Raw genomic sequence first — 12,992 nt, forward strand, 5'->3', positions numbered from 1 at the left:
TCTTTCCCTCGATCCCGACTAGTATCCCAGTCTCTGCCGCTGAAAAACATCCCCACAGCATAATGCTGCCACCACCATGCTTCACCGTAGGAATGGTGTCAGGTTTCATCCAGAAGTGACGCATGGTATTCAAGCCAAAGATTTCAATCTTGGTTTCATCAGACCAGTGAATCTTGCTTCTCGTGGTCTGAGAGTCCTTTAGGTGCCTTTTGGCAAACTCCAAGCGGGCTGTCATTTGCATTTTACTGAGGAGTAGCTTCCGTCTGGCCACTCTACCATAAAGGCCTGATTGGTGGAGTGCTGCAAAGATGGTTGTCCTTCTGGAAGGTTCTCCGATCTCTACAGAGGAACTCTGGAGCTCTGTCAGAGTGGCCATCGGGTTTTTGGTCACGTTCCTGACCAAGGCCCTTCTCCCCCGATTGCTCTGTTTAGCCGGGCGGCCAACTCAAGGAAGAGTCTTGGCAGTTCCAAACTACTTCCATTTAAGAATGATGGAGGCCACTATGTTCTTGGGGACCTTAAATGCTGCATAAATGTTTTAGTACCCTTCCCCAGATCTGTGCCTCGGCACAATCCTGTCTTGGAGGTCTATGGACAATTCCTTCAACCTAATGGCTTGGATTTTGCTCTGATATGCACTGTCAACTGTGGGACCTTATATAGACAGGTGTGTGCCTTTCCAAATAATGTCCAATCAATTGAATTTACCACAGGTGGACTCCAACCAAGTTGTAGAAACATCTCAAGGATGATCAATGCAAACAGGATGCACCTGAGCTCAATTTCGAGTCTCATAGCAAAGGGTCTGAATACTTGTGTAATAAGGTATTTCTATTTGTGGTTTTATGAATTTGAAACAATTTCTAAAAACCTGTTTTCACTATGTCATTATGGGGTATTGTGTGTAGACTGCTGAGGACTTTTTGTTATTTAATCCATTTTAGAGTAAGGCTGTAACGTAACAAATGTCCACATTTTGTTACGTTACAGCCTTACTCTAAAATGGATTAAATAACAAACGTGTAGCCTATGAAAATCAATAGGCACTCACACTCTCACAAACATGGCATTCACATGGATATGCACACACACGCGTGCCTGCGCACACATACAGACGCACACCCACAATGCCATCAGAGGCCTGGTTTGAATCATTTGCTGTTAATTACCCTATTGGCAGGTATATTGTGATGCTAAACTAATCCATGACATCACCTTAACGATACTTTACATACAGCTAGCTAGGTGCAGCTACATGGTTTCTCAAGTGGGTGTGCAGATAGATTCTAGGTACTACTCCGGGCAACCAAAACAACGTGTGACTGACGCAGTTGTAGATTCTGACTAAAAGGCTAGTGCATGGTTAATTTTTAGCTCGCAAAACCAACACCTTAAAAACAGCAACAACAGACCTCAACTGTTATATGTTCACTAGACCGAATCCAAGGACATCAACTGGATGTGATGTGATCCTGTCGTATGCTTTTGTTTGACAGTATCAAGTGTTCCAGAGGGATAGGTGTTTTTGTGTTTACACAGTGTTTTTCTATGTTTACACAGCATTTGACATTGGCAAAGCATTGCCACAAGGTCAGCCTTAAGTAAACCCCAGAGTCCTCTCTTTGTTACAGACAAGCATCCCCACGGGACTGAAGAGGCCTCTACTGAGACAGCCCCACTTCAGAGCTCCGAGCTCAGGCCCAGTCCCAGCTCAGAGCTTCAAGCTGGGACTCAGGTCCATCTGCTGAGTAAGTACTGAGGGAGAGCAGAGGAATTGGCCCGGGGCGGGAACCCTTCCAAAAGGACAGAGAGTTCTCAAATCGCAGCAGAACGCAGCATAATCTTTTCTCCCCGGTCTCTCAGGTAACGAGAGAGGGAGAGGAGGAAGGATAGGTGGGGGCCGATTAAGTGATGTTCTCGAGAGTAGCAAGACACGAGGGTCTCTGAAACACATCTTGCGTGGGCCTAGCAGAGACATAGAGCCCTTGAGAAACCCCGCTAGTCAGCCTTGTGGATACAGTCACCACAGACAGAGCAGACATCTTCTGTGTCCATTCTTTTAATGTACTTTTGTACTGTATCTATCTGGTATCTGGTATGAAAGGTTATACAAATACGCTGATGATTCTGAAGCAGAGCAGGTATCCTTTTTCATTACGTTTCCACTTTGAGCTAGCTGTCATTCTAGCTCGAGCGAGGGCCTCTCTGTGACACCAGTAGACATTTCACAGCCATTTGTAGATGTACTGTATGTACATAATGAACAAATCATACTTAATTGTAAGATGCTTTTATCCAAGATACTATATCTATCACAGGTATTAAATGTATGTCACTAACATCCAATACTGATTATGACTGAGCTATTTTATGCATGTACATATTATACTGTGTCTACTCTACCAACAGACATCCTCACTCCTAAAAATCAACCATTTGAGAACCAGCTCCAATCCTTACTCTACAAGGCAAAGAGGTTTGTCTGTTCTCCAAATATATGTATATCTAAATGTTCCATGACCTTGTGTCCTACTGAACATGGCCCTGGTCTTTCCAAAGATTTTTCACTGTTGGAGAGATCGCGATTTACCAATGTTTGGTACGGCTGCTCTCTGACTACTTTTATTATTAGTTGGATTGATCAGTTATTTCATGCATTATTTATAATATAATCCAATTTCATTTTACAGCCACATCAAGAATAAACAAAGACATATGCTTTTAAAAAAAACTAATACCTGGACCCTCTAGAAAACCCATTTGCCTTTGACTGCAGGGCAGAACATTGAGCATCATTGAGCAGCATCAGGCTCATGAAGGGGGGCCTACTATTGCATCTACACTGGACAAGCAAGATGGCCATGTGAGCATTCTGATACGTATGGTATGGTGAGAGGCTCTCATATCCTCAATAAGACATTCATTCATCACCTCACGTTTAATCTCTGCTATAACATATAACCTCTCAGTGGTATATAATTTTGATTTACACTACCAGTCAAAAGTTTTAGAACACCTATGTGACGTTCTGACCATAGTTCTTTTGTGTTTTCCTTGTTTTAGTGTTGGTCAGGACGTGAGCTGGGTGGGCATTCTATGTTGTGTGTCTAGTTTGTCCGTTTCTATGTATGGGCTGATACGGTTCTCAATCAGAGGCAGGTGTTAGTCATTGTCTCTGATTGGGAACCATATTTAGGTAGCTTGTTTTGTGTTGGGGTTTGTGGGTGGTTGTATTCTGTCTTTGTGTTCTCTGCACCAGATAGGACTGTTTCGGTTTTGCCACGTTTGTTATTTTGTATTGTATAGTGTTCACGTTTATCGTCTTTTTATTAAACATGTTGAACACGAACTACGCTGCGTCTTGGTCCGATCCCTGCTACACCTCCTCTTCAGACGAGGAGGAAGGCTGCCGTTACAACCTACTCATTCAAGGGTTTGTCTGTATTTTTACTATTTTCTACATCTTAGAATAATAGTTATCATTATTATATATTATATTATATTATTATAAGATATCAAAACTATGAAATAACTCATATGGAATCATGTAGTAACGATAAAGTGTGAAACAAATTAAAATATATTTTTTTATTTGAGATTCAAATTTGAGATTCAAATAGCCACCCTTCAAATAGCCACCCTCTGCCTTGATGACAGCTTTGCACACTCTTGGCATTCTCTCAACCAGCTTCACCTGGAATGCTTTTCCAACAGTCGTGAATGAGTTCCCACATATGCTGAGCACTTGTTGGCTGCTTTTCTTTCACTCTACGGTCCGACTCATCCCAAACCATCGGGGGATTGTGGAGGCCAGGTCATCTGATGCAGCACTCCATCAGTCTCCTTCTTGGTAAAATAGCCCTTATTCAGCCTGGAGGTGTGTTGGGTCATTGTCCTGTTGAAAAACAAATGATAGTCGCACTAAGCGCAAACCAGATGGGATGGCGTATCGCTGCAGAATGCTGTGGTAGCCATGCTGGTTAAGTGTGCCTTGAATTCTAAATAAATCACAGACAGTGTCACCAGCAAAGCACCCCCACACCATAACACCTCCTCCTCCATGCTTTACGGTGGGAAATACACATGCGGAGATCATCAGATCACCCACACCGCATCTCACAAAGACGCAGCGGTTGGAACCAAAAATCTCCAATTTGGACTCCAGACCAGAGGACAAATTTCCACCCGTCTAATGTCCATTGCTTGTGTTTCTTGGCCCAAGCAAGTCTCTTCTTATCATTGGTGTCCTTTACTAGCGTTTTTTTTGCAGCAATTCGACCTCTGTGAAGCATTTATTTGCGCTGCAATCTGAGGTGCAGTTAACCCTAATGAACTTACCCTCTGCAGCAGAAGTAACTCTGGGTCTTCCTTTCCTGTGGCGGTCCTCATGAGAGACAGTTTCATCATAGCGCTTGATGGTTTTTGCGACTGCTATTGAAGAAACTTTCAAAGTTCTTGACATTTTCTGCATTGACTGACCTTCATGTCTTAAAGTAATGATGGACTCTCGTTTCTCTTAGCACATTTGAGCTGTTCTTGCCATAATATTGACTTGGTCTTTTACCAAATAGGGCGATCTTCTGTATAACACAACACAACTGATTGGCTCAAACGCATTAAGAAGTAAAGAAATTGCACAAATGAACTTTTAAGAAGGCACACCTGTTAATTGAAATGCATTTCAGGTGACTCCCTCATGAAGCTGGTTGAGAGAATGCCAAGCATGTGCAAAGCTGTTATCAAGGCAAATTGTGGCTATATGAAGAATCTCAAATATAAAATATATTTATATTTGTTTAACACATTTTTGGTTACTACATGTTCCATATGTGTTATTTCAGAGTTTTGATGTCTCCACTATTATTCTACAATGTAGAAAATAGTAAAAATAAAGACAAACTCTTGAATGAGTAAGTCTTTTGACTGGTAGTGTATATAACATTTGTTATCAATATGCCCTTTTGATATAAAACTTCTGCATTGAGATATATATCAACAAAGCAATTTTCGTAAATTAGAGGTGTTTCAGTCTATCATGCCATAATATTCTACGAAATGTGAGAGCAAAAAGATAAATACCTTGCTGATGAGCTCGATGAATAAATAATTTCAGTAAACCGCTACAATATCAAAATATCAGATTTACCGGAATAAATTAAATCATTGAAATGAAATCCATTGAAATGTCAATCATGAAGGTATTCCAACTGAGGTTAAAATCACGTTCTTGCAAGAAAGCACAGGACATTGCAAACGTCTTAGAAAATTAAAGGTAAGAGTGCTGGGAAATGCATGAAAATAACATACATTTTGATACAATTTTAAGGCTAAGACATCCAGCAGACATTTAAGGCTTTCAAAATGGTGTTATCGACAATAATTAGTTAGCTAGGTCCTACGTACAGTAAATCTATGTTTTCACATCCAATCTATTTTTATTTAGTTTTTTTATTTTACCTTTATTTTAGCAGAGTCACCATTGAGACCAGTGTCTCTTTTTGAAGGGAGCCCTGAATATACAATTTCATGGAACAAAAAAATGGAATACAATATAAAACAAGTAAAATACAGCACGACACAATTGCACTGACAAACATAGGAGTCTCCAGAGTTAACCAACCCTATGAACTGGTTTGATAACTTGTCATTTTAAATCTTAATAGTGAAGTTAGGTAAGTCGGAAGCTTGTGGAGCAGGGCTTTTTAAACAAAAAGAGCGTAATGTGATCTACGTGACTTCAAAGAGGTCCAACCAACCTTTTGGTAAAGAATACAGTAATAAAACTGTCTCCTGTGATAAAACAAAGGGCACTATGAGAAATGGCATGCAGGGGTTTAAGAGTAGAGGCAGTTGCACTTTGATAAATAGTATCATCCTCATCAAGAACAGGTAGATAGGTTCACTGCACAATCTGCTTCCTGCTGACTAGAGAGAGACAAGACCTGTTTTGTAAAAAAAAGCCCACTTTAAATCTTAGTTTCTTAACAAGCTCATCCGTATGTTTTTTTAAACAATAAGTCATTGTCCATCCAAATACCAAGGTATTTGCATGCAGTGACTTATTCGATTACATGTATCTCTTGATAGAGAGACACAATAGTGGTCAAGAGAGCATTCAAAAGGGCATGTGGGCTAGATAAGCTAATTCTCACAGTATAGCCTGGCCCTAAATTGAATTACTTGGAGTGAAGACTTTTACAAACTAAAGGTTTCGACATACAGTAGACCTTTTCCTGGAATGGGTAGACTTATTCTAAATCGAGCCCTAGTCCCTGTAGAACTGAAAGGATTGTGTATGGCAGTATTATGTCAATTGCCTCACCTGGCCTTCTGATTGGCTGAGTGCCTTAGGTGTATGGGCTAGGGGTTGATTTGGAATTCCGAGGTAAATCAACTAATTCAAACGTGGAGCACCCACATGAGCCTCCCACCAGGCTTCTCTGCAGCAGTGTGGTTGAAGAACACTTGGATCGGGGTCAGTAGGGCACACAGTAACACCAAGGCTTGTTCTTATTGTACAAGTTCAAGTAGTACCTTCCAGTTTCGAAAATTTTCTCTCTATTGAACCCAACCCAGGTATGGGTTGTCTTCACTGATAAAACAGCACTAGAGAACTGGGATGTCAGCATTTACTGCCTCTCTAGTTACCATACAAACAATTGCATGTTGTACAGTACTACACTATTAATACAGACTTGTTGGTATATTCATAAAATAAGGCCATGAATGGATTGTATGTTGATAGTAGCACACAGGTCTGATAGATAGCCCACTAACTGTCATGATGTTCACGTTTCATCCAATTATTGATAATAAATGCTTTGAGGAAGAAACACACTGGTAAAATATAATCCAATGTTAGTATGTAGCTATAGCATGGGCAGATGAATAGGCAATAGGAAAAATACATTGCCCGGGGTTTACTGCTTCAGTTATGCAGAAAGCATAACAAGAATGCTTTCACGTGTATAACCTTGAACTTGAAATTCAGGATGTCCTAAAGAGAAGCATATAACAATATTTGTTTACAGTTTACTCATGGCTGAGTAATCAAAACGGAGTAATGACAACCCCCCCCCCCCCCCAATATGCCTAATGTGTCTTGCCGACGTGACCATCCCTTTTACACACACACACACACACACACACACACACACACACACACACACACACACACACACACACACACACACACACACACACACACACACACACACACACACACACACACACACACACACACACACACACACACATACACACACTATCCTCCCCAAGCACAAACCCTCTCTCAATCATGTGCTCACACTACCCTCCCCCTGCACCTTCCACTCACCTGATCTGTCTGACCTTCCCCCACCCCCCTTCACCTGCTCTCTCTGATCTCCCCCTACCACTCTCTCCACTCACCTGCTCTCACTGAACTCCCCCTACCACCCTCTCCACTCACCTGCTCTCAATGACCTCCCCTTAACACCCTCTCCACTCACCTGCTTTCACTGACTTCCCCCTACCAGCCTCTCCATTCACCTGCTCTCTCTGACCTCCCCCCACCACCCTCTCCCCTCTCCATTCACCTGCTCTCTCTCTGACCTCCCCCCACCACCCTCTCCACTCCCCTCTCCATTCACCTGCTCTCTCTGACCTCCTCCCCCCACCACCCTCTCCCCTGCACTCTCCATTCACCTGCTCTCTCTGACCTCCCCCCACCTCCTTCTCCCCTCTCCTTTCCACTCACCTGCTCTATCTTGGCCAGCCATTCTTTGTTGCGGGCCAGCTCGGCCATGAAGGCCTGGTGCTTCAGCCACTTCCTGTGAAGCTTCTGGGCCTCATCCCGCGCCGTGTCTCGTCCCGCACCCATAAGCATCTTTTCCTTTACACGCTGTCACCAATCACTCAGCTAGGGGAGACAAAAATAGCCACCATCAGGGGCCCGAGCCTGAGCCAGCCCCTCTTCCTCTCTTCTCTCCTCCTTTCCCACAGGACGTCCTGCCTATCTGCGTGGCTCCTCTACGCCAGAGACACCCACTCCACTCTGCAGGGTCCCGGGTACCTTCACTGTCACAACCCACCCCAACCCAGCCCCCACCAGACGCCCTTTCTGGAGAAAAAAAATAAAGATAAGCACCTCAGCAGCAGCAGTGGCAGTAATGGTAGCTCAAGCCCTTCCGATTCGCTCGCCCCTGGGTCCTCATGCCATACTACTTCACGGCTCCTGCAGTCCTTCCTGGTGCTGCAGTGCCTGCTAGCCAGTCTCAGAGAAAGCAAAAACAACCAAGCAAATACAGGATAAGAGCCAACGACCCAACAGCGCCGACAAAGAGCGTCACAAACATCCAACACTCCTTTTTCGTTTTTGGGGGATGTTTTTTCTCTCCTTGTCTCCTGAGCTCGATTAGAATCCAGTCGTTAATGAAGGTGATAATGATCTAGCATAACCAGCACGACTCCATCAGACAGGACAAACCTGAGGGTCCAGCGGTCAGCGTTGGCGGTCTCGTGCGGTCCGTGGTCCTGCCTAATGTTGCCGTAGTCGGGAGGAGGAAGAGGAGGATGAAGAGGTGGAATGGGAGGAGCAGAGTGAATGGAGATGGATGCAGAGGCAGTGCAGTCAGAGGGGGGCAGATAACATAAGCTGTCCGCTCTTGAAATGCACCGTTGCCACTGCTGCAGAGTAGAGATGTAGCTACTGTACACACGGGGGTTGGGTTGTGTAAGACACTGCTACATTATATCCTCTTCCCAGTTCTCCTTCCTCAAGTCTCCACACAGATCAGACGCGGCTGGTGCATACTGCTGCAGTCCCTGCCTCTCAGCTACGCTCCGCTGTGTGAGAACGTGTGTGTGTGTGGTGTGTGTGCACGTATTTGTGGAATCACAACCAGCACTGCAGTGCCGGGGAAGAGGTAGGGGGAGGGAGGGAGGGAGAGTGAGGAGAGAGAGAAAGCAAGGAGAAATGGAGAGTGAGAGAGATATAGCGGGAGAGGGAGAGATAGAACAAAGTGAGATATATAGAGCTATTGGAAAAGAGAAAGAGAGGGAGAGAGGAGAAGGAAAGAGAGAAAACGAGAGAGAGCCTGCGTCATCCTTTAGTGTCACCAGGGACATTTTTCTGCACTAGAAATGACTGCACTCAGAGCAGAGCGGGAGCAGGAGGTTTAAGAGGGAGGGGGAGGGGGAGGTGTTGTCATTTGGAAACAGCTGAATGAGAGGGGAGGAGGATGCAGGAACACATGGCCCACAGTGCAGCTGGCTGCTTCGGATCACCGTTCACTCTCACCCATTTAAAGGGACCAGCATGCATTTGGTTCACCAGCAGCAAATAGGGCTACCTCATTGGGTAGCTACAGTAACACAATTTCAGGGGTTAGAAGTGGAGGACTTTACAGCACAGACGTAACCTGTAAGCAATTCTAGACCTCTGAAATAAATGTTTTAATCCATGAATATTTGTTCCACATGAATCAGAAACAGTGATATTGACAATGAACGTTCAATGACAGTTTCTGTCATGTATATGGATTAGGTATCAGTAAATATACTTGAATAACAATTGAACATGCTGCTGAATGTACAGTAAGATAAAGACTATACACAAGGAATGATCAAATATTACTCTTGTAGAGTACATTAGAAACAGATAAGCAATTCAGGGTAACACTTTCCCCCGGGTACTTTAGGGTAGAATTGTTTCATATTGCCATATAAACATATTTATAGCACCTATGAATTAAGATGCAGTCTATAGAACATTATGGAGCTGTATAGTAAAGTAACAAGGCACAAGATGCTATGATATATTATGAATAAATCACAGATCACCTTACTGCTTTATTATAAAGTTCCCTAATGCTGACAGCATCTACAGTATCATGTGCTATGAATCTATGTTAACGATTTACAGTGAATGTGTACCATTAAGCATACATTACACATCTATACACACATCATAAACATTGCATTATAGCTACATAGAGCATTATGAAAATGTAATTAATATTTTTGTAGTAGTAGCGTGTATGTTCTGTTCCAAAAACACTGTGAATGTTCTGATTGGAGAGTGAGCAGAGTGGAGGAGTTAGCTGGGCTTGATAAGGTGATGCCATAATATCAACAACGACATTTTAAATTAACAAGGCCAGTTAGCTCCAATATATACATACGTTAATCTTTAATAACGGTCTATGTAGCTATGATGCCATGTTGCCATGTTTTTTATGTTTATAGATATGCAATGTAACCTACCTAACCTACCAATGTAACCTATACAAGCTTCGGAAAGTATTCAGACCCTTTGACTTTTCCACATTTTGTTACATTACAGCCTTATTCAAAAATGTATTAAAAAAAATATTTTCCCTCAACAATCTACACAATACCCCATAATGACAAAGCAAAAACAGAAGTTTTTTTTGTGCTAATTTATAAAAAATAAAAAACGTAAATATTATATTTACATAAGTATTCAGACCCTTTACTCAGTACTTTGCTGAAGCACCTTTGGCAGCGATAACCGCCTTGAGTCTTCTTGGGTATGATGATACAAGTTTGGCATACCTGTATTTGGGAAGTTTCTCCCATTCTTCTCTGCAGATACTCTCAAGCTCTATCAGATTGGATTGGGAGCGTTGCTACACAGCTATTTTCAGCTTTCTCCAGAGATGTTCGATCGGGTTAAAGTCCGGGGTCTGGCTGGGCCACTCAAGGACATTCAGAGACCCAAAGCCACTCCTGTGTTGTCTTGACTGTGTGCTTAGGGTCGTTGTCCTGTTGGAAGGTGAACCTTCGCCCCAGTCTGAGGTCCTGAGCAGGTTTTCATCAAGGATCTCTCTGTACTTTGCTCCGTTCATCTTTCCCTCGATCCTGACTAGTATCCCTGTCCCTGCCGCTGAAAAACATCCCCACAGCATTATGCTGCCACCACCATGCTTAGAGATGGTGCTAGGTTTTGTCCAGACGTGACACTTGGCATTCAGGCCAAAGAGTTCAATCTTGGTTTCATCAGACCAGACAATCTTGTTTCTCATGGTCTGAGAGTCTTTAGGTGGCTTTTGGCAAACTCCAAGCGGGCTGTCATGTGCCTTTTATGGAGGATTGGCATCCGTCTGGCCACTCTACCATAAAGGCCTGATTGGTGGAGTGCTGCAGAGATTTAAAAATGTTTTTATTTCACCTTTATTTAACCAGGTAGGCTAGTTGAGAACAAGTTCTCATTTACAACTGCGACCTGGCCAAGATAAAGCAAAGCAGTGCGACAGAAACAACAACACAGAGTTACACATGGAATAAACAAGCGTACACAATAGAAAAAAAAGAAAGTCTATATACAGTGTGTGCAAATGGCATGAGGTGGTAAGGCAATAAATAGGCCATAGTAGCAAAGTAATTACAATTTAGCAGATTAACACTGGAGTGATAGATGAGCAGATGATGATGATCAGATGATGTTGTGTAAGTAGTGATACTGGTGTGCAAAAGAGCAGCAAAGTGAATAAAAACAATATGGAGATGAGGTAGGTAGATTGGATGGTTGTCCTTCTGGAAGGTTCTCCCATCTCCACAGACGAACTCTAGAGCTCTGTCAGAGTGACCATTGGGTTCTTGGTCACCTCCCTGACCAAGGCCCTTCTCAGCAGATTGGTCAGTTTGGCTGGGCTGCCAGCTCTAGGAAGAGTCTTCGTGGTTTCAAACTTCTTCCATTTAAGAATGATGGAGGCCACTGTGTTCTTAGGAACCTTCAATGCTGCAGAAATGTTTTGGTACGCTTCCCCAGATCTGTGCCTCGATACAATCCTGTTTCGGATGTCTACGGACAATTCCTTCAACCCCATGGCTTGGTTTTTGCTCTGACATGCACTGTCAACTGTGGGACCTTATATAGACAGGTGTGTGCCTTTCCAAATCATGTCCAATCAATTGAATTTACCATAGGTGGACTCCAATGTAGTTGTAGAAACATCTCAAGGATGATCGATGGAAAGAGGATGCACCTGAGCTCAATTTCGAGTCTCATAGCAAAGGGTCTGAATAGTGTAAATAAGGTATTACTGTTATTTATTTTTAATACATTTGAAACAATTTCGAAAAACCTGTTTTCATTTTGTCATTATGGGGTATTGTGTGTAGATTGCTGAGGATTTCTTGTTATTTAATCCATTTTAGAATAAGGCTGTAACGTAACAAAATGTGGAAAAAGTCAAGGGGTCAATACTTTCCGAAGGCACTGTATGATCTGTAATATAGCCTAGAATGAATGTGCATATTTTTTATTCAAGGCATACAATACAGTAAGTTTTATATGATTAAATTCTCAGAAACAGGCCTTCAGCACCATAGCATTTTGCAATCCTGGTGCATTCTTTCTATGAGTTTCAGTAATGTTTTCAAATGACTAGTACACAATACATATTATGTTATCATTTGTGAAAAATAATAACAATTTGTCCATTGTCAATTTCTTTAGGTTAAATAAAAAGTTGAAGGTGAACTCTAAACAAAGACTCAAGCTGAGTAGAACATTAGGTTCACTAAATCAAATAACCTTGGTTTCTACTTACTGAACTCAAAAGTATTTACCACTGGGCCAAAGTCATGTTTAGTCTTGTTTTTTCCTTATAACTGAAAAACAGAAATAAAGAGTCACTTTCTTATCTCAAAATCGTAATAGTTTTCGCTAGAATGGGAACTTCAACAATTCTAAGTCATGTTTTCCCGACAGTAACAGCCAAAGGCAACAAAAGGTCATGGCCTACACAGGAGTGACCTGGAAAGTAAAGCTGCAATTATCAATAACTGTCAACAACGGCCTTGGTTAGTCGGCTAAATACTTGATTTGTTTTGCTAAAGATATACAAACATGTTCCTAATCCTTCTTCTGTTGAGTGTGACAAGTATTGAGCGATTTCAGTGCCAACAGAAATGTTTTGGAATTCCATCATTTTTTATTTGTATTAGGATATAGAATTAGAATTTTATATTTTAGAATTTGTAAT

General features: G+C 42.3%; 1 protein-coding gene across 1 annotated transcript in view; it reads right to left on the reverse strand.

Annotated features, from left to right (window-relative positions):
• Positions 1–9,075, reverse strand: part of LOC129868270 (spectrin beta chain, non-erythrocytic 4-like) — a 34,874-nt gene extending 25,799 nt beyond the window's left edge. Inside the window, exons 1-2 of the mRNA XM_055942090.1 lie at positions 8,129–9,075; positions 7,739–7,900 (exon numbers count right to left, since the gene is read on the reverse strand). Coding sequence (XP_055798065.1) covers positions 7,739–7,867 — 129 coding nt within the window. The 5' untranslated portion in view covers positions 7,868–7,900; positions 8,129–9,075. The remainder of the gene's footprint in view (positions 1–7,738; positions 7,901–8,128) is intronic.
• Between the last annotated feature and the right edge of the window lie 3,917 nt (positions 9,076–12,992).

The sequence above is a fragment of the Salvelinus fontinalis genome, chromosome 13 (assembly GCF_029448725.1).
Source record: "Salvelinus fontinalis isolate EN_2023a chromosome 13, ASM2944872v1, whole genome shotgun sequence".
NCBI lineage: Eukaryota > Metazoa > Chordata > Actinopteri > Salmoniformes > Salmonidae > Salvelinus > Salvelinus fontinalis.